Source organism: Solanum verrucosum, unplaced genomic scaffold (assembly GCF_900185275.1).
Source record: "Solanum verrucosum unplaced genomic scaffold, falcon-dt-bn FXZP01000261.1, whole genome shotgun sequence".
NCBI lineage: Eukaryota > Viridiplantae > Streptophyta > Magnoliopsida > Solanales > Solanaceae > Solanum > Solanum verrucosum.
The window spans coordinates 11,073,358-11,094,533 of NW_026019969.1; the positions used below are offsets into that span (position 1 = coordinate 11,073,358).

The following is a 21,176-nucleotide window of genomic DNA, read 5'->3' on the forward strand; positions in this document are numbered from 1 at the left end:
ATAAAGGAAGAGAATAACGTCAACTTTTTTTTTTTACTTATACAAATCGGTGGGGTCCATTAATAGCAAACTGACCGAAACTTTGCTCCTTAAAGGAAATAAATGAAACGGTAGCTACTGTATTTATTTTACATTAAAAGTTTGCCATTATGTACAATTATCCCTATTAATTTTAACTACTCATTTTAATAGTATCAAATATCGTCTGCAGAATACTTTGCCAGTGGGTTAGCCATAAGTAATGGCCCATTACTATTGTATTTGACAAGGAAAGAAAAATAAAAAATAGATATGACGAGATGGTGGTTGTACAGAAATATAATTATAAATGATATTCGTAAAATTATTAGATTTGGGATTGTGACATATCTACAAGTTTGAATAATATTCATTTTAAAAACTAAAACGACTACCAAATATATTTATAAAAGAAATAAAAATAACTCTTGTCAATTAAACGTAGTCATGTGAAACATGAAATATATGTCTTTTTCCTTTAGATTATTGTGTTGTGCTATTTTCTTTCCAGTAGTTGGTTGATCAAATCTAATATCATACGCAAACTAAAGCATCAATGACTAAACAAAATCGACAAAACTGTATAGGTTATATGCATGAAAAGTACAAGTTAGACGCAGAGGTGGATCTAATTAAAATTCTGAGTTTATTAAATTCTAAAAATATAGTTGATGGGTTTCTGAAAATTATTTATACATCACCGAATTTTACAAAAATCTCATAGTGTTAAGAGCTAATTACATTATATCCCTACTATTTTTCAAATTACAAAAATCCCTTAAATTTAGTGAAATCCTGATATATCCTGAAACATCGCGTCTCAGTTTCAGATACATCACTCAACGTCTCGATTTCGAATACATCGCTCAACATCTCGATACATGGTATGCGTCCTGATATATCACGTAAAGTGATGTATTCGAGAATATGAGAGAGTAGAGATTTTTGTAATTTTTTCAAATGATAGGAAATTTTAGAGAATATGAAAAAATAAGTTGTCTATTTAGATAATTTTTCTCATACAATATTAAAAAAGTTGATCGTTAAACATAAATACAGAGTTCGGACTAAAGTTATTGGTAGATATCCATCGAGCTCGCCAGCAAAGCTCTTTCACTCCGCCATCAGCACTTAGGTGTAATACATTACATATTATTTTTTTTCATTTCAACATACTACAAAACACCACACGTAATTCTAACAGCTATATATAGCAAAGTGTTAAGCTCATACATATATGGCTAGTTGACATAAACTGGAAATGGCAATGTTTATTAGCAAACCAAATTTAATTTGGAAATTAGAAGTTCCAAAATCTTGCATTTCGAATGTACCAATTCGACGATCTGGAAATTATCAACCTTCTATTTGGGACTATAATCATATTCAATCACTGAAGAATCATTATCCAGTAACCATTTCTCTCTAGCAACTTATTTAACAACTTATATATTATCTGTATTAATAACATCTTATAATTTATTTTTTAACCCAAATCTATATATGTAGGACGAGAAATTCATGAGACGCCGCAATGAGCTGAAGATGGAAGTGAAGATTATGCTCAGTGATCGTAACATGAAGCAATTGGAGCAGTTGGAGATTATTGATGATTTGCAAAGGCTTGGATTGTCTCATCACTTTGAAGATGAAATATACAGTATTTTGAATAACTTAAGTGACAAAAATAGCAAAAGAGATCACTTGTATGCTAAAGCTCTTGAATTCAGGCTCTTGAGACAACATGGATTTAACATTATTTCACAAGGTCCGTTATCATATCTACTAGTTTTCTCCCTCTCTTCTATTCTATTTTTTTACTATATCCATCTAGTATCCTTCGGCCTGACTAATTCAAATTTACACTTTCATAAATAAAATCTACTAAAAGGAAAGCGTTTTTCTTGGATTATTTGCACCATATGCATGTTGCCTTACTTTTTTCATTCCAAGGCTCGAATCATATGATACAAATTAATAAAACCTTGTTCTGGTTGCAGAAATTTTTGATGGTTTCTATGACAATACAACTGGTTTTGGTGAAATTCATCATAATGAGGACACAAAGGGGATGTTATATTTGTATGAAGCTTCATTTCTTGCCATAGAAGGTGAAAAAGAATTGGAGTTAGCAAGAAATTTGACAGAAAAACACCTAAGAGAATATTTGGCTGATAAAAATAAAAATGATATGGATCAAAATTTGGTTGAATTGGTGCACCATGCCTTGGAGGTTCCACTGCATTGGAGGATGTTGAGATTAGAGACCAAATGGTTTATCAATTATTACAAGAAAAGACAAGACATGATGATCCCTTTCATGCTTGAACTTGCTACCCTTGACTTCAATATTGTTCAAGAAACTCACATTAAAGACCTAAAATATGTGGCAAGGTAATTAAACTCCATGAACCCAACTTCAATTCTAGTTTTTCATGCATTTTTTTAATATAATATTTTGACATATAGGTAATAATTTTCCATAGTTTTAAAATATTTGAATCGTAGTCAAATGTGAATTCTACCGACTCTGCATTATTATATAAAACCATTTCATGATCAAATTAATAGGTGGTGGAAGGAAACATGCTTAGCAGAGAATCTGCCATTTGCTAGAGATAGGTTGGTGGAGAATTTTTTTTTGGACAATTGGAGTAAATTTTCTTCCTCAATATGGATATTTCAGAAGAATTGCCACAAAAGTTAATGCTCTAGTAACCACAATAGATGATATGATGTTTTTGGTACTCTGGATGAACTACAAATATTTACACATGCCATCCAAAGGTAATTAACAATGTCAAAATTTGTTAAAGCATAATTAATTTCTAGCTAATTTTAATTTCTTTCCAAAAAAAATTTAGATGGAATATCAAAGAATTGGATAAACTCCCAGACAATATGAAGATGTGTTATTATGCGCTCGATAACTTTATTAACCAAGTCGCTGCTGATGCTTTTGAAGAGCAAGGCATTTTCATTTTACCATATCTAAGAAATGCGGTAACTTATCCCCTCTCTTTTTTTCGAAAATAAGACAAGTAATTATCATGTATATAAATTAAACTCGATATGCAATATTACATTGTGAATTTAAATTTCAGTGGAGAGATTTGTGCAAATCATACCTGAGAGTAGCAAAGTGGTACCATAGCCAGTATATCCCAAGTATGGAAGAATATATAGACAATGCCTGGATTTCAATATCAGCTCCAGTAATATTAGTACATGCGTATTTCCTCGTTGCCAACCCCGTAAACAAGGAGGCATTGCATTACTTGGAGAATAATTACCATGAAATAATTCGCTGCTCAGCGTTGATTTTGAGGCTTGCCAATGATTTAGGAACATCATCGGTATAATTCAACATGTTATACAAGGTTATCTGCCTAATTATTTTTATTTACCAACACTAGTATTTCCATTGTGTAATGCAGGACGAGTTGAAAAGGGGTGATGTGCCAAAATCAATACAATGTTACATGAACGAAACACAAGCTTCAGAAGAAGAGGCTAGACAATACATCAGAGTTTTAATTAGCCAAACATGGAAGAAATTGAACGAAGCTCATGACCTAGCAGCACACCCCTTCCCTAAGATATTTGTTACGTGTGCTATGAACCTAGCAAGAATGGCACAATGCATGTATCAGCATGGTGATGGCCATGGTGGTAATAACTCCACGACTAAAAATCACATCATGGCGTTGCTCTTTGAATCTGTTCCTCTAGGATACAAACATTCTTCAGCAGAAAAAGAGGACGACTCTATGTTCAACTATAAAGAGAAATTCATGATCTAGGGGTCAGTGAGTTGGGGAATCTTAGTAGCACAATTGGTTGGTTGGTTACCTGAACTTTCACCTTGTTTGTAAGGTTTTGATTCTCCGCCTTGTAATTTCCTCCCCATTTATAGAAAGGGCAGGGGGAGAGAGAGAAGGGTCAGTTGGTGCAGTATGCATAGTACACAATACATTATCAAAAAGAAAACTACAAAAAACTCTCCATCATCATAACTATATATGATTGGGCAGTTGATTCTCATGTTAAGCTATATAATCAACCACAGTGCCATTTTTCTTTTGGAATCTGATAGCCTCAAGTTACGCGTTTCTTTCTAAAAGGAAGGACAACTTTACATGGCTCCTATATCAGAACTATGGAAAGTTTTAACGTTTGACAAATCTCATTTCAGAGTATGGTCCAGAAGGAAAATAACAGCTCACCAACAAATAACCTTTTCAAATTTTGAATCATAGTGGATGAAACGTTTTCCCACTATCCAAAGTGTTTTACATCATAGGATAGGAAACCTACCTATTGAACAAGTTCAAAGTGTCAATATCCATACAACAATAACGTCCAAAAATTTGGACGGTGATCCTTTAATGAGAACAGATATGGATGAATCGATACGGGACTTGTGCCATATTCTTGACTACTAGTGCAACTGATGTCCCAAGAATTACCTTTCTTTGTGTGCTGGGGACTGCTAAATCGTCACTGTGCATGAACCTGGTTCTTTTGAGAATTTGCGCCATTGTTCTTTGTTCTTTTCAACTGAAGCAGAATTCTTAACAAACTCGGAGAGTCCTTGCCTCAAAGCCCCTAAATTTACCCCTTTGCCCACCAATATACTTGTGACACCCATTTCTGAAACCTGAAAAATACTGCTTTAGCTTACTATGTGTATCTCCAGGATTTGCATGTAACATTTATTTGATCTAGACCGACAAGTGATGTAATTATTTGAATCAACTGAATGCTTCAAAAAGTGATTTTACCGCCTGTATGTTCCGATTTTCATCATCAAAAAACAGCATCTCATTGTAGGGCACCGCAGTCTTTCGGTTGATTTTCTGAAAGTGTTCCGTCTTGTGTGTCCAACTGGAGAATATCTCCTGCAACACTAAGCCATTAGCATGATGACCTCACACAGTAAGCAGCATCAGCTAAAAATGAATATAGAGGGCCCAGTCATGGAAGTGAGCATTTTACACAGCTTGTTTGGATGGTTACCTATTTATTGTATCATATTATTATTTTAAATACAATATTTGTTTTGATTGTTACTTAAATTTTATTGTATCGTATTGTTAAATTTGTTGTTGCGTAACGATAAAAGGTTATCATTTTATGCAACAGTCAATTTGGTGTGATCAATTTGTTCTCATCTTGCCCTTATTACTTAACCACCTTATTTTACCCTTTATCCTAATTTATTTTTTTAATAATTCCATCCAACACTGTTTTTTTGTAATATTATAAGCATATTCTTTAGGTTGTTGGTGCAAGGAATTGTGAAATGACAGAAACAATACAATATATGAATTTCCTAAGAGGTCCCTACAGTGATGAGCTTTGTCTCGATACCTTTGAGCTATCATAATTCTTGAGGTTGCATAGCAGTGGCTAAAAGATGATACCTCAACGATTTTGTTGATATAGGTAAGTGGCCCACAAGTGGGTAAGTTGACAAGGAAAGTAGAGAGAATATCAATTGATACAGAGTGTTGATAATAGATAAAGATAAATGTTCTTTATGACCTACTAGTTTTAGACAACTGCTGGTTTACCTGCTATGTTGCTCAAACTCTTCAAAAATGTTGTCGCACCTGTGTCGGATTCTCCTAAATTCATTACTTTAGGAGTATCTTACATGCACCCATAGAGTCCGGGCAACATGTTTACGAGCCTAGATACTTGGGTGCCTCCTTTGGATTTAGTGCCAATCATAAGGTGGAAATGAATCCTATGCTTGTTGCTAGATAGTCATTTCGGCCAAGACACCTCAGTCTGAAATTTTTTTCCTTTTGATATGTGAGAAGAACGTCACCTTGATTACTTCTCAGGAAAAAATAAATATTATAAGTGGAGCCAAGATGTTGATGCCGGTTCTAAAGCTAAAAAGGAAATTTACTTCTCCTTCGAGTTTATTCAGTGCCATAGCTGAATATGGACACGATTTCAAGTAAGTGGGTCAAGTGTGAAACAAAGAAGGTATTATTTGACTTAACAATATTTAAAGAGGTTAAGTTTTTCCACCTACAGTGAAGTTAAATATTTAAGCTCTCCTAGTCCCAAAAGCCAAGATAAACTAAATTCGTCTCAAGTACATTCCCAAACCTATATAGGAGGTGATTAGAAAACCAACTAAACCACCAAGACGGAAAGACCAGCCAATTAGACTAGAATGTGGCGTGCAAATAATTTATGGACCACATAAATCTGAAGATGCCTTCTGAGTCTGGTTTGCCTAGAAAATGTTTAATAAACTAAGTTGGGCTGTAGAAATCAGCATAATTAGTAAATAATTTTACATATATGCAGGGTCAATCTGAAAAGTGAAATTGGCATGAAATAATTGCTATGTTGAAACCTTTCTGAAAAAATGGAACAAGAACTAAAAACTAGCTAACAAAAAGCCCTGAATCAAACTGCAACAGTTTGTTAAAGTTATATAGAAGCCTTTTTGTTTTTACTATACATTTTTGGTCATGAAGGGCTTTTTAAAAGTATCATTCATTTCTATGTGACATTAAACTCTGCATCGCATAACATATGGATAACATAGTTATGGACCTATTTCTTGTGTTTCTCTACTCCAGCGTACTGTCCAACTCCTCAACCATGAAAAAGCACGGTCACAACAAAGTCAGCTACTAACAAGGAGGCACAGATCTAAATGGGCAGCAGAATTAACTAATATCAATAAAATTTGCAGGTTACCATAGAATCAAAGGAACAATAAAACAAGATGCTGAGATTTCTATCATCTCACCTGGGCTACAAACATTGATTTTATCTCCAGTTTTTGAAGGAAGGCGTTTGCTATATCTGGAGTTGGTGATCTTGAGGCAATAGCAACATTCACTCCTTTGTCCTTGAAGGCATGCAAGATACCTTTGGCCTGAGGATACATAGATGGCTTTTCATTTTTGGAACGGCATTCACTGAAAGAATCAAAGTAGACACAAATGGTATTATGAGTAACCAAGAATCCACATACCAAGTTCAAGAAAATAAGAAGCTCTCTTTTGTTTTGGATAGATAATAAGGGTGTTGAAAATATAGAAGCAGTCACTTACTGTTGTAGCCAGCATGTTAACTTGGAAACCAAATGAACGGCCTCCGGACAAAAACATAGAATTCAATCAATTCATACATTCTTGGCTTTAGAAAGTTATGACATGGTATGCTGGTTTCCTAAACTAGAGAGCAGAAAAGTAGGACATAACCTCTACTAAGTATTAGCTCAACTAAAATGCAAAGCGTATCTATAGAAGCCATAACCAGCGACAAATCTAGAATTTAAATTTAATGGTTCAACTTCTAAGACTTTTAGCATTGAACTCGTTGTAATATTAAATTATGTATTCAGGTCTAACATTTGTCAAGACTTTAGTACATTTACCATATATATTTTATATTCTGTCTTGAAAGTTATGTGTTCAGATGATCCCGTTGCAGAGACGCTACATCCTCCCCTGACATAACCCTAGAGTGTTCACCCAAACCTAGTAGCTTTGATTAAACCCTGTCTATATGCTAAAAATTTCGCCAAATAAGTACATATAGTTGACTTGGTAACCAGTTGATCAAATGAACTTGTACTAGATTCCAGAAATCACTCATAGAGTTCAAAACTCAATCCTGCTACCAGAATAAGAAATCAACTACTCCATATCAATATTAAACCTACATATATATTGATATATAAGAAGTTCCAACACAGCGACAGGAAAAGCAAATCAATTACTCTGAAAAAGAAAAGAAGATTCAAAATTGGGCATCAGTTCAAATCCAGGAAAGAGAGAGAGAGAGAGATTGTGTGGTACCAATAAAAGGGCCAAAGGGTATAATCAAGATCGAAGACGACGAGACGAGGAAGAACTTGGAACAATCCCATTATCTCCATTGCTTCATTCTTAACCTTTTCGTCTCCCATCTCTCCTTACCGCGTCCACGCTTTCCCTGCCGCCAACACCCTCTTCTACTTTACTAGATAACTGAAGGCCCCAATATAATTACTTACAAATTTAATATCAATTCTTCATAGAGAAATTTTAAGTGTTTACTATTATTTTATTATTATTTTTAAATAATAAATTTGTTGACAAAAATACTAAATCGAATTTGGTCAATATTTTTTTCCCCAATCAAACTCTTTGCATAAATAAAATAATGTCATAATGTAGATTAATTCAAAAACAAATTTCAGGTATTGTCGGTATTAATTATGGGAATATTTGTTATTTTGGTAATACTCATGATTTAAAATTTAATTTTCTTTTTACTATTGCATAGTGATATAAATTTATAGATTTTAAAAATAATTTATTTTTATATTAAATTGTTATATGTTATTTTCTTAAATGCTTATATTTTTAATTTACTGTTCACAAGTAAAAATTAGAATTAAGAAGCGCATCTCATTATTACATGAAGTTCAACGTGTAATTTATCTTAAATAATAACAGAAAAATTATTAGTAATTAGTATGACACACTATTTTCTTTATATTCTTTTCTCGTGTAGAATGATATAGAGTTAATAGCTTTTTCTAGAATTCATATTAAATTTATATTTTCTTCGTCTTAATTAATTTGTCTTACTTTTTTAAAAAATCTTTTATATATTTAAAAATTATTTAAAATATGTATAAATCACAATAATTAGAAATTTACAATATTTAGATGACATATAAAAAAAATTAGGTTGACTCTCAAAATTCTAACAGTGACAAGTAAACGAAGACACACAAAATAACATATAAAATACTATAAATCACAATAATTAACAATTTAAAATATTTTTAAAGCATATAATAAATTTGGTTGACTTTCAAAATTCTATTAATGTCTCATAAATTTGAACAGAGAAAGTAACATGAATTATTTGAAACTGACATAAAAAATTACTATAAATCACAATAATGAACAACTTAAATATTTAAGAGACATTATAAATCTGGATGATAAAAATTTGATGTGATGTGGCACCTCTCTTTGGCTAGGATTGCCATTTATATTTTTTGTCAATTTTTTCCCCTTAATTTGTTCTTTAAAAAAAATCAGAAAAATAGGTACACTTAACTTTTCTCTTTCCTCATTATTACTACACTATTTATATCTTCCTAAGATTTCTCTTTCTCATTCTTTATTTTCCGGTTTTTTTTTCCAAAATAATTATGCTTTTAAAATTTTCTGAAAATAACTACACTTACATTTTCTCTTTCCTCACTCATTTATATTATACTACTATCTTTTATCTTTTCAAGATTCCTTCTTTTCTTTCTTTATTTAATTTAAAACATTTATAAATATTATTGTAATTAAAATATTACAAATGTAAATGTTATTTATATATATAAAATCAGATATAAGCAAAGTTATTTTTATCTCTCTTTTTTCTCCTTTTTTAATTTTTATTTTTTATTTTACAATTAATTAATATAAGAAATTCATCCTTATAACTCACACCTCTACATATTTATAAATGATATAGTCTTAATTATATTAATAAAATACTCATAACTATCTAATCTTTCATATTCATAACTTTCATTATTTAATTTTGCATATCTTAAAAGATGGGAGAAAACTTTATTTACTTATTTAATTTTTTATAATTAAAAAAATATTTATTCAATTCAATCAATTTTTCACCTCCCTCCATAATTGTCTTCTTTATTAGAGATTTTAATATATATTCATGTCTTCATTCACTTTCAATTTTTATAATTCTTAATTAATTCTATTAATGTGAGGTAATAATATATTAAAAGATGGTATTTTATTTCAATTTCTTTTATGATGTATATTTTTTTAGATTAAATTTGTTCAAGAACATGATTAATGATTGACATTGTATAACTTTGAAAACTGTTTTAAAGTTTGTGACTCAAAAATATAGGTAAAAGTTGATTTTATAACAAGAAATTAAAATGAAAACAAGAACTCTCCTATTACAACTAAATGGTATACTCATGACTTTTTAATTACAGTGATTCAAGATTTTATGGCAATTTTATTGTTTACTCCACTTAAGTTCTTCTAAGAAAATATTAATTTGAACATGCGATTTCACATATTTTTTACCTTTTTATTATAATAATTCAAGATTTCATGACAATTTGTCTACTTTTCTTAAATTCATCTAAAAAAATTTAATTTGACTGTGTGAATGCACATATTTTAACTTTTCGAAACCATCTAAATTTATGTTGGTCTCGCAGTTTCCTATATTTAATGCATATTATGATAAATGTTATAATATGAAGCTTAAGTTAATTTCTTTAGATTTTGTAAGAAGTTTTGTAATGCCTTTTAAATTTATCCAGGTCATATTAGATGTTAGCTTATGCTGACGATATATTGCTCTGTGCTTTCTACTATGTGTTACATGAAATTATAATTTAAATTATTTATTTAACATTTTGGAGAAATACCAAAAAAAAATAAAAATGATTTGGAGTTTAAATGTGCAAAGGAACTGTGACCCTTTTTAGTTTTGAATTCTACTTTTCAAAAATTTCTTATATTATTCTAGGGTAAATAAAGTAGTGTATGGAAAGAAAGTTGATTTTTAAAACCAAGGCACTATCCATTAATCTTTTCCTTTTAACCCATTATTGTGTTATATTCAATTAGTTTCAATTAATTGTATACGAAAGAAAAATTACACTGAACAACCAATGAACTAATAAAATTTCAATGAAAATATTTGTATTTGTAAGTCAAAAATTCGATTAGTGCCACATAAATAAGATAGATGAAGTAACATACATTATTTGAAAATGAGGTAAATAACAATGTAAATTATAATAATTAACAACTTAAAAATTTAAAAGATATATAATAGAATAATTAACAACTTTTAATAGTTGAAACAATTAAAAATTGACCGACTCTCTAAATTCTATTTGTATCACATATGACGTAAATAATATTATGAATCATAATAATTAACAACTTAATAATTTAAAATATATATAATACAAAAATTAATAACTTTTAATATTTAAAACAATTAAAAATTGACTGAATATCCAAATTCAAATATATATATATATATATATTGAAATTGATGTAAATAATATTGTAAATCATAATAATTAACAACTTTAAAATTTAAAAGATATATAATACTATGTTTTTGCTAATACGGAATGTTGTGTCTAGTGTGTATATTTATATATATAATAATAGCCTTTTATATGAAATTAATTGTTTTTCGTAAATATGATGAATATAAATTATTTATGAATTTAAAAAGGAATAACAAAATACAACAATTGAGTAGATTGAATGTTACACTACTTTAAGAAAAAGAAAAAAAAGTACTCTATATGATTTTTTTAATGTTATAAGCTTATTAGTATATTAAAAAAATAAGAAAACTACTGTGATAACTTTGAAGACAATAATGGCCCCTACATTTATAGAAGTCTGTGTGTTTTGTTTTACTCTTCCAATGTGTGGTTAGCCACGTGGCCTTAAGAATATGCTAGAATTTGGGTGGTTTTTCTGAAATTTCAGTATTTCCTATGCACGAAGTACAATTGCTATTAAGCTGTACATTTTGCTTATTTACGAATTTGCCCTTGATCGTCCAAGTCGTCTTCACCTTTCTATATAAAAAAAATTATCTACGCACTATTGCATTTTTTCTTGCGTGCGAGGGTATTGTTGATAATTAAAGCAATTAATTATGACTTATGAGTAATAACGAATATTGTTGATTTAAAATATGTTATCACAAATGTGAGTAACAGATACCCATAAGACATAAGTTACAACACTTTAAAGAATGGAAAAATCTACTTTTTATTTTGAGACAAAAACGTTCCCCGTGGATATGAATATCGTTTTCACAATTCTTTAACACAGGTGTACATGGGTCGGTTCAGTTCGTTTTTATGTATTATCGGTTCGGTTTATTGATTTTCGATTTTTAAATATGTTAAATCAATAACTAAACTAATAAGATATTTTTTATTGGTTTTGGTCTTTAATGGTTCGATTTTCGGTTTAACCAATAAAAAATACTTATAAAGCAAATATATGACTTTTCTAATAAATTTGATGCGAAAACACAATAATGTAACTTTACAAATGCTCATAAAATAGAAACAATAACAAACATGAAAAGAACTACACAAGCGTAACACAAAGAGAAATTAAGAGGAATAGGGTTCTTATTTTAGATTTTAACTTTTTTTATAATGTGAAATTGTAAACTCAAAGTCTTGTGAAGTGTGAATTGAAGGCTAAAGGACAAAGATAGTAACTACTAAGGTATTGAGATTAATATATACAGTAATATTTATGTACAAGTAAAAGTAGTAAATTACTAGTCTTAATGGTTATCGGTTTACCCAATATTAAAAACCAATACTGAACTGATAACCCAATAATTTTTTTTATAAAACCATTAAAAACCTGTTAACCCAATAACAATAAACCAATAACACTTTTATCGGTTCGATTTATCGATCGGTTCAATTTTTACACACCCCTACTAATAAAAACTTAAAATATACTAGTAATCACAGGTTTAAGAAAAAAACATGTTCGACTTCTAAAATTAAGCCAAATTGGACTTCTAAAAGTGACTTTTCTGCTCTTTATATTTGGAGACAACAATAGATTAATAGCCAGAAAATTGGTATGCATACATACTCAGCATCTGAATGTTGCCAAAATTTACTTAATTGTGAACTGGTTCCATTATATACCATCTAAGGTCAGCTTGATAGGAAATAGAAATTCAGGTACCAAATCAAACACCATTGAAAAAAAAGTTTTGTAAAGGTTACTGAATAATGAGTAAAATAATTCGTCCTGCTCTAACACAAAAACGATACGAGGCATGTAAAACAAATAAGGAATGAAGGAATAGACAAACACCTGGTTTAGTACGATATAACTGCTGTTAGGAAAATGGTTTATGTAACTGTACAGATTTTGCAATACATCTAGTGAAAATTTCCGATCTCACATAGGTAAAAAGGCAGGTAAAACACATGAACATCAGGTTTGCTCATTTGAGCTTTCCTTTCCAAGTTTTCTCCTCAATTTCGACAGTGATTTGCCATAGCCATAAACGCCATCTCTATTGCTCAAGCCCTCTCCTGTATCAACAGAGCTTCAAGCTCTTCTCTACGACGCTCCAATTCCTGAAATTATAATCATTAATATGTTTTCAGGAATAGTGAGTAGGAGGAGATAAACAGATGAGTCAATGCATCCACGATGGAAATAGGAGCAGGTCAAGAAACAATTGTTTGATTCAAACTCTAATGATGCAGCTGGAGTTGTGAAAGGGGAAATGGGGGAGAATCCTGCACGTCTTCAGGGATTAGCATATCCGAATATGGAAGGCAGGTATTAAGAGTTTACTATCATTATTTAAAAAAATGAGAAGCATAACCAAAAGCATTGTAATTCTCATGTAATAGCCTTTGGAAAACAACTTTTCACAATGTAATTACGCTATAAACTGAAGGGCAACAAATAAGCAAAGAAGCAAGATTGCTCCCTTGGGGTAGTTGGGGGAGCGGGGACATGGACAGGAGACTTCCAGAGAGGGCAGGGGTGGAGACATGTAACCCCTGCGATTGAGTATCACTTATTCAAAATGTTCTCCAGAACTACTAGTGCCTAATTATGTTGTCCTTCAAAAGCAAGTTTAACTACACATGCTTCACTCAGGAGTCAGGAATACATGCTATATTAGATGTCCTTTTAATTATTACTATAATTATTTTTTCTACTGAAAAGTCTAAGAGTACACTATAACCTTAGTCGAGAAGAGGATACCTAAGTGGTTGAGGTGTAGGAGCAACAACCTGCAGATCCCAAGTCTGAATCTCCACTAAAACAATTTCACCTAGCTTGGACACCACTGCTAATTTCTTTTTTATTTTTAAAGGATATTATCACTTACTGGCTTAACCAGAATGTAATTAGAAAGATTTCTGAAAACCTTTCATCTCCAATATCACTGGCCAAAAAGGCTTTCCAGGAATCCCTGGATCCATATATCCCCTCTTGAACAAATAATTTGCCTCTGATTTAAACCAAAATGGAATGTGTAACACTATTACCTAGCTTGGACACCAGATTCATTAAAAAATAGCACCTACTGGCTGAACCAGCATTTGTTTAGATACGTTTGAGTTTTTGAAGTCCTTGAAGTCTTGTCATTTTAGTCTCTCATACCAATTATTGAGAGGTACTCTTGCAAGCTACAGCTTGTGAATCGAAATTTAATGGTAGAGCTATGGCCCAGTTATAGTTGCTAGTTATATTACACCAGGTGATATTTGCAAAATTGGCTATAAGCATGCACCATTTTAATTTTTTACAACAGAAAACCTCTGAACCAAATCTACTTTCATCCAGTCGTAAGCTTAATCTAGATATGGACCTGACAAGAAGGTTGATGAAAACTCTGGTTCTCTGTCCACCTTTTCTCCTTTTATATCGTCTCTAACGGAGAGTAACGTTAGGGTTTTAAGCTTAATAATTTGGAAAGTTGGATGGTACATACTGTTTGGAGAAAAGATGAGTGGAAGCAGCAGAAAACCAGAGTACCAGAGAAGACACAGAAAAACAAGAACAGATTTAGAGAGTGAGACCCATGTAAGGCCTGGAGAAGCATCACATATCTAACTCTCCCTCTGGTGTTCAGCTTAAGACTGGGCACTGGACCGGAATGGGACCACCGGACCGGAACGAACCGGTACCGGACCGGAACGGGACGGTTTGACCGGGTTGTTGACCGGTACCGGGATGAACCGGACCGGAATTACCGGGATGGAGGCTCAGTTCCGTCCCGTCCCACTATATACCGGGATAGAACCGGGACGAACCGGAATGGACCGGAACGGAATGGAACGGGATAAACGGGATGGCACATATAGCTATTTCAAAAAATAATTATTTTTTTGAGTAATTTTAAATTACGAAAATTCCAATGTTTTTTTTATTTTTCTAAGTTATATTAGTTTATAGTATTTAAGTTTTAAAATTTATAATAATTTTACTTAAGTTTATTTTAAAGATTTTTTTTTTTAATTTTTACATATATAAGTTGTAAGTTAAGTTTAATAAAGTTTTTTTTTTAGTTTTTGAGCTTATGTAGTTATGTTATAAGTTTTAAAGATTTGAATCTTTTGAAGTTTATAAGTTATTAAGTTATACTTATAACTTGCAAGTTAAATAACTTAAGTTTGTAATTTAAAAAAAATTAAATAAACAAAAAAGAAATGCTAATAAAAGTAAATAATGACAAAAATATTATTTTTTATTTTAATTAAAAAGGATTTACCGGAACCGGACCGGGACCGCACCGGACCGGAACGGAACCGGAATGAACCGGGATGAACCGGTACCGGTATACCGGTACCAAATCATGGTACCGTTCCGTTCCGTGTACCGGTTCAATGTATCCCATCCCGTCCCGAATACTACCGGACCGGAACGGACCGGAATGGTACCGGTACAACCCGTTCCGGTGCCCAGCCTTAGTTCAGCTCAAGGTTTGCCTCCAACAGGACAAGCATGTAACAAGATATCATGGATTACCTGCAGATCGTTAATTGCTTGCTCCCTGGATATTTCTTTTGCCTGACGAGCACGTTTGATAAATCCAAAGCACAACAATCCCTACAAGTAACATAAGTCAACAAAAAAACAAAGTTAAAGTTTATTGTACCATATGGTACCCCAAAAATACTCAACAAGATGGATCTTGGTAGCATGTGTGCAGTCAGAAGCAAGCCCTCATGCTCAAATACAAGAAAAATGAAGTTTAAAAAAATGGCACAGAATGCAGGCAATCAAACTACAGGCTGTAATCTTTAGCAGCACTCTGTATATCATGGAGACCTAGTAAACACGCTTAAGATTTACATGGTCATGCAAACAAATGATGTTTTAGACTATCTAGCATAACTTCTGATAGCCTAATTGACAGGTGCCCACTGCTTGCATTCTTGGAAGGAATTCTCCTGTCTGAAAGCTAAAGGCGATCTGTTATACATATTCATATTTACTGCCTCCATGAGAGGTGGGAGTGGACCAAGAGAAGCAAGGCCACACATCATACTCTTCAGGATTGTGTCATACCAAATACAAGCTACAACAGTATGGACCCTGACAGACAAGTGATTGTCATGTAGCAACCTGATGGTTTCCTGAACTTACTGATATTATGTAAATTGCACCACAGGTAAGAAGAAAGTAGCTAGCTATGTTCCGGAGAAGGATGAGGTCATTCCTTTGCCCATAATCTTCAGGATAAGCTCTGGTCATCACTGCAACACTAGAACAAACCAGAAAGAGGGGAGTCAGTTCCCCCCTAAAAACCAACAATTATGTTTAGTCTGATTTTAACAAGCTCAGCAGGCCAAAAGTTTTGCTTACAAGATCTGTAGCATGCCCCTTCCAGCTGAAAACTCCAACACCTACTCAAAGCCATTGAAATTTGGCATCAGTGCTATTGGGATTTATTTATTGTCAAAGGTATCGGGTCAAAATGAGCAAGCGACCAGAAAGAACATGAAAATAATACTGCATACAACATAGAAGGATATTATTCTTAAAGTTTTGCCCCTAAGAACAAGTGGAACCTTTCCAGTTGTTCTATGAGAAGCAAAACTGCTGGAACACTAAAATAATTAAGCTATATCTGGATAATGCGAGACTATAAAGGTTAATGATGTAACTGATGATGAAAAGAACAGAGAGGAAGACAAAAATGGCATAATACGATGGATGGTTCTGAGTATGAATTTGAGCATTAAAGGGACAGAAACTGAAAGGAGGAAAACACCTCTTTTGCTGCAGCAGACAAACAATTGCATCTTAACTAACTGCTAATTATGGGTCAACCAAGGACATTTTTCACATGGTTAGTAGATCCTAGTGCTCCTTATTTTTTATTCCATGTTTTCCCTAAATATCTATCTAAATGAATGATAGTATAGTATGACATTTCTAACATTATATAGCCCAAAAGACCAAACTTGGTTCATCCTTAAACTACTGAATCTCTAAGTGATGCATGTCATTCACACTTCATAGCTATCTTTTCTCTGTGTTAGATAAACTTGGCATTCTTGCTTAATAAATCCAGTCAAACCATAAACTCAACTTTACCCCAAGAACATATTAACAATCTAACTTTTGTTTTTGATAGGTCGTATAATCGATCTAATCTTTGAGCTCCCATACCCTCCTTTTGAGTGTTTGGGTTCATGACTATGTTGAATCAAGGGAAACAATTTGTATGTTCCAGTCCAAAAGTTAATTTCCAGAAAGTAAGCTTGACAATGTGGCAAGAAAAGACAGAATTATAGTATTCTATTTGCAGTTTACCGATGGGTTAGCTCTATTTCCGAATGGGAAACTGAGCTTCTGAATAGCCTAGAGGCAGAAGAAGAACTGGATTATGGAAAACAGAATGATCACTTATGACCAGTTCATGAACAAATTAAGACAAAATAATCTACTCATTAGTCACAAATCATCCTAACAACACAACATGGCTCGCAAATCTTCCAACCTTCGGAGGAAAAAAGCAGACAGAAACTACTTATGCTCACTGTATAAGTCTTTTTTCCTTTTATTCTTTTTGTAAGCATTGGTATTGCCAATAGCATTTGCCTGTAGCACCTTCATTATTGGGTGGCTCCCTAGTCCCTACTATTACTATATGATGTCACTCAATTGTTTGTGTTGTTAAAACTGCAATGATTGATGTTACAAAACTACATTTACATTATCATCAATCGAATCATTACTGCTTGATTTTGTAAATAAAGCAGAACCAAATGCAAACACATACTAGTATCGGCATTGAAATTTGAACAGTTCCAATTACAACGCCTCATTTCAAACACATGTCTAATTGATCAAAATGCCAGCAAAAAACAGAAGGTAAACTAAGACTTCACAACTCACCTTCCAGAACTTGATGAAAAATCCCCATTCAGTCTCCGCAACAACCACAATAACCGCAATCACCACAGCATAACACCGGAAAATTCCATCAAATACCTAGAAAATTTTGCATCAAAACAACAATAAGGTCCGAGTATCGCACTCACTTACACAGACACATTAGCAGAAATACATGGCAGTAGAGGAAGGGCTTACGTCATATTCATGCGTAAAGGATCGGACAGCAGAGTAGACATTAACAACAATGCAGAGAATAGCAGCCAGTGCAGTAACGAAGCTGAACAGTCTACAAGTCACCAGGAACGGATCGGATCCGGTTCGGACACTACCGGGTGAAATTGAACGACCATTGTTAACCCTCTGCGTCTGGGAGCTCACTGTTCCTTCGCCGTCTCTCTCCATTTTCTTTGAATTTCTTCAATCGAACTTCAAAGTGAAAGAGTTTCTCTGGATTATTAATGGAATTGCATTTTCTTTTACTTCGTGCGCACTCGGGAATGAGAATATCGGCGGAGGATTTCAGGTGGTTTTGAATCTCTGCTTTCGAGGTTCTTCACCTGCTTATCAAATATTCGTTCATGACTGACACGTGTCTGTTTTACATAAATGAAAATTGAAGTTAGTTTTTTTTTTTTTTTTTTTTTTTTTTAAATCAGACAAAATGTGATCAGAATTTCTTACCCAAAATAACTCAATTATTATTACTCCTCCCTCTTTCCTATAGTTTCCTTTTTTGAGAATCTAATAACTCAATTATTCAATAAATTTTGACTATTTTTTAAGATGCATGTGTTTCATTATATTGATACACGGATATTTTTCGTATAATTTTTGAATATTTAAATTTTTATTTTAAAATATTAAATTAAATATAATTTAATTTAACTTAGAAAATTAAGCAAATTAACTATCAAAAAAACAACATGATGACTACAAAGGAACTGAGGGAGTAATTACAAAAAATAGTTTTTCCGTCTAAACTTTTTCCAATGATACGGCATTTTTCTTTCTTCTTTGGGCTTCTTTCGGCCATTAATGACTTCTTTTGATCTTCCTTCCTTCATTTATTCTTAAATGTTCAAATCCTTATTAAAGCTCAAATTTAAAATTTGAAATGAGACAAATATGAATCGTTTTGAGTTAATTATATATAAAAGATTCGAAATGTCGAGAGGACTTTATATCTAACTTTTAAACTTTCAGGAGATAATTTTGAATTGATCAAAATTCAAAGATTTCATTAGCCATTTATACAATGTTAGATACATTACATATACATATCATCAATATATTGAAATTCTTTTTTATTGTCCATACGTATTGATAAGTAATCTACCCTTAAAAAATTATTTATATACTGTTTATGAACAATAATTTTTTTACTTGATAAGATTATATAAAAACAGATAAATTAATAATTAGCGCAATTTATGAAATTTTTATATTTACAAAAATAATAATAATAATAATTCTATATCCAAATAAATTTTTACTTCCTTCGTCCCATTTTATGTGAGGTAATTTAACTGGACATGGAATTTAAGAAAGAAATAAGACTTTTAAAACTTGTGGTTCAAAATGAATGATAGAAATTTGCGTAGAACTAAAAAGGAAAGTAAATTACATAAATTGAAACAAAGGGAGTAACTATCTTCAATTGATTTCGCATAATAATTTCACATTGCGTAAAGATTACTTTCCTAACAAGTACTCCATCCGATTAAAAAAAAATGACATCTTTTTCTTTTTAGTCTATTTAAAAAAGAATGACCTCTTTCTTTTTTTGATAACATTTTAATTTCAGTTTTTCACGTGACATGTTTAAGGCCACAAGACTAAAGGGCAATTTTGTACATTTGACATAACTTTAATTTAGGACCACAAGATTCAAAAGTCTTACTATTTATTTTCTTAAACTTCGTCAAATCAAATTAGATCATTCTTTGTGAAACGGAGGGAGTAATAAAAGCTGACGGATGATGTATTAAGTAGGCGTTTGGCCATGCGATACCATATCACGATATGGTGTTGTGAGATGGAATCAGCGTTTGGACATGCGATTTTACGTTTATTCTATCTCATGATTCCATATCATGAGAGGTGATACCATATTCTCCAAAAAACATGATATGGAACTATATGGTGATTCCATATCATGATTTGAGATATTTTAATACAATAATTGATCCATGAGTTTATATTTTGTTAAAACAACCCCACATTTATATCTGCTAACCATTTGTTTCATATGTAAATAAAATTTATAATCACATCATTACTTTTTAAAATTTATTATTCTCACCAATATAAAATTTATTATTACTTTAAATTTGGTGAATATAAATGATAAAGTAGAACTTCATTTGGTGAATATAAATAAGAACGAAGGGAGTAATACTTTTTTGATTTTTCATAATAAATAAAAATGTCTTCATCATACTAAGCATAATATTGATAAAAGACAATTTTCATTGGCGGTGCCGCACTTTCTTAATCTTAGTATTCGCAAAATGTTCGTTCACATGACTAAAGAATATCAAATCCAATGGATTGAGGACTTGGGAAAAATTTGATCAATTAGTTATTAATATTTAGTCAAGTGGACTAGTTATAATTTTTTTGATTAAATTTTATTAGAAGTGTTTTTGACTCAAACTTGTGGTAACTTTTTAAAATTTCGTTATTCTATAATATTTAACTATTGATTTTTCTTGTAAATAGTTCGAAGTCAGTGATGTTTGTTAATTTTTATCTTAGTGTATTTAACTTCTAAGTTAATATTTACTCACTAATGTATGTTTTTTTTCTACTTTATAGGTTATTTGTAAGAGTAGTTGAGAGATATGAGCATATCAACTACAATTTATGTTCAATTTTTTTTATTAAATTAAAGTTGGATGAAACAATTACTTAAGTGGAAAACAAATAACTTTGTAATAATTTATTATGCAATTGTATAATTTTTTGTTTATTTGATAAGATTGAATAAACAATTGGAGTTATTTTAATAGTTTTACAACTTATGAGATTCTTATGTTTATGAGAAAATATACAACATAAAAAATTCATATCGTATGTCCAAACAAACCTTCAATTTCATTTCATGATTTCATATCATGATTCCATATCATGGCCAAACGGGCCCTAAATATCTAAACAAACTACGCTTTAGAAATAAAAAATCAG

General features: G+C 31.6%; 3 protein-coding genes across 4 annotated transcripts; 1 reads left to right on the plus strand and 2 right to left on the minus strand.

The window, feature by feature from the left end:
- Positions 1-1,270: 1,270 nt before the first annotated feature.
- LOC125815026 (terpineol synthase, chloroplastic-like) lies at positions 1,271-3,821 on the plus strand (the record flags this gene model as incomplete). Its single annotated transcript, XM_049494437.1, is given in 9 exon segments — positions 1,271-1,429; positions 1,528-1,786; positions 2,019-2,412; positions 2,590-2,653; positions 2,655-2,745; positions 2,748-2,805; positions 2,883-3,021; positions 3,123-3,374; positions 3,456-3,821. Coding segments are annotated over 9 exon segments (1,782 nt in total), but the record flags the coding sequence as incomplete, so codon positions are not given.
- LOC125816061 (uncharacterized) lies at positions 2,916-8,019 on the minus strand. 2 transcript variants are annotated; one of them, XM_049495654.1, is made up of 5 exons: positions 7,857-8,002; positions 6,800-6,971; positions 4,803-4,919; positions 4,487-4,678; positions 2,916-3,269 (listed from the first exon to the last, which is right to left on the minus strand). In XM_049495654.1, exons 1-4 carry the CDS (start codon positions 7,964-7,966, stop codon positions 4,511-4,513), a joined length of 567 nt encoding a protein of 188 aa, XP_049351611.1. In that variant the 5' UTR covers positions 7,967-8,002; the 3' UTR covers positions 2,916-3,269; positions 4,487-4,510. The 2 variants fall into 2 exon arrangements, with proteins under 2 accessions (XP_049351611.1, XP_049351610.1); XM_049495653.1 differs by lacking the exon at positions 2,916-3,269 and having other exon boundaries at positions 4,241-4,678; positions 7,857-8,019.
- Positions 8,020-12,933: 4,914 nt separating this feature from the next.
- Positions 12,934-18,537, minus strand: LOC125815673 (uncharacterized). The gene is made up of 6 exons (XM_049495202.1): positions 18,186-18,537; positions 17,991-18,086; positions 16,452-16,492; positions 16,233-16,350; positions 15,612-15,692; positions 12,934-13,198 (listed from the first exon to the last, which is right to left on the minus strand). The coding sequence occupies exons 1-6, from the start codon at positions 18,390-18,392 to the stop codon at positions 13,142-13,144; spliced, it is 600 nt and encodes a 199-aa protein (XP_049351159.1). The 5' UTR covers positions 18,393-18,537; the 3' UTR covers positions 12,934-13,141.
- Positions 18,538-21,176: the final 2,639 nt, after the last annotated feature.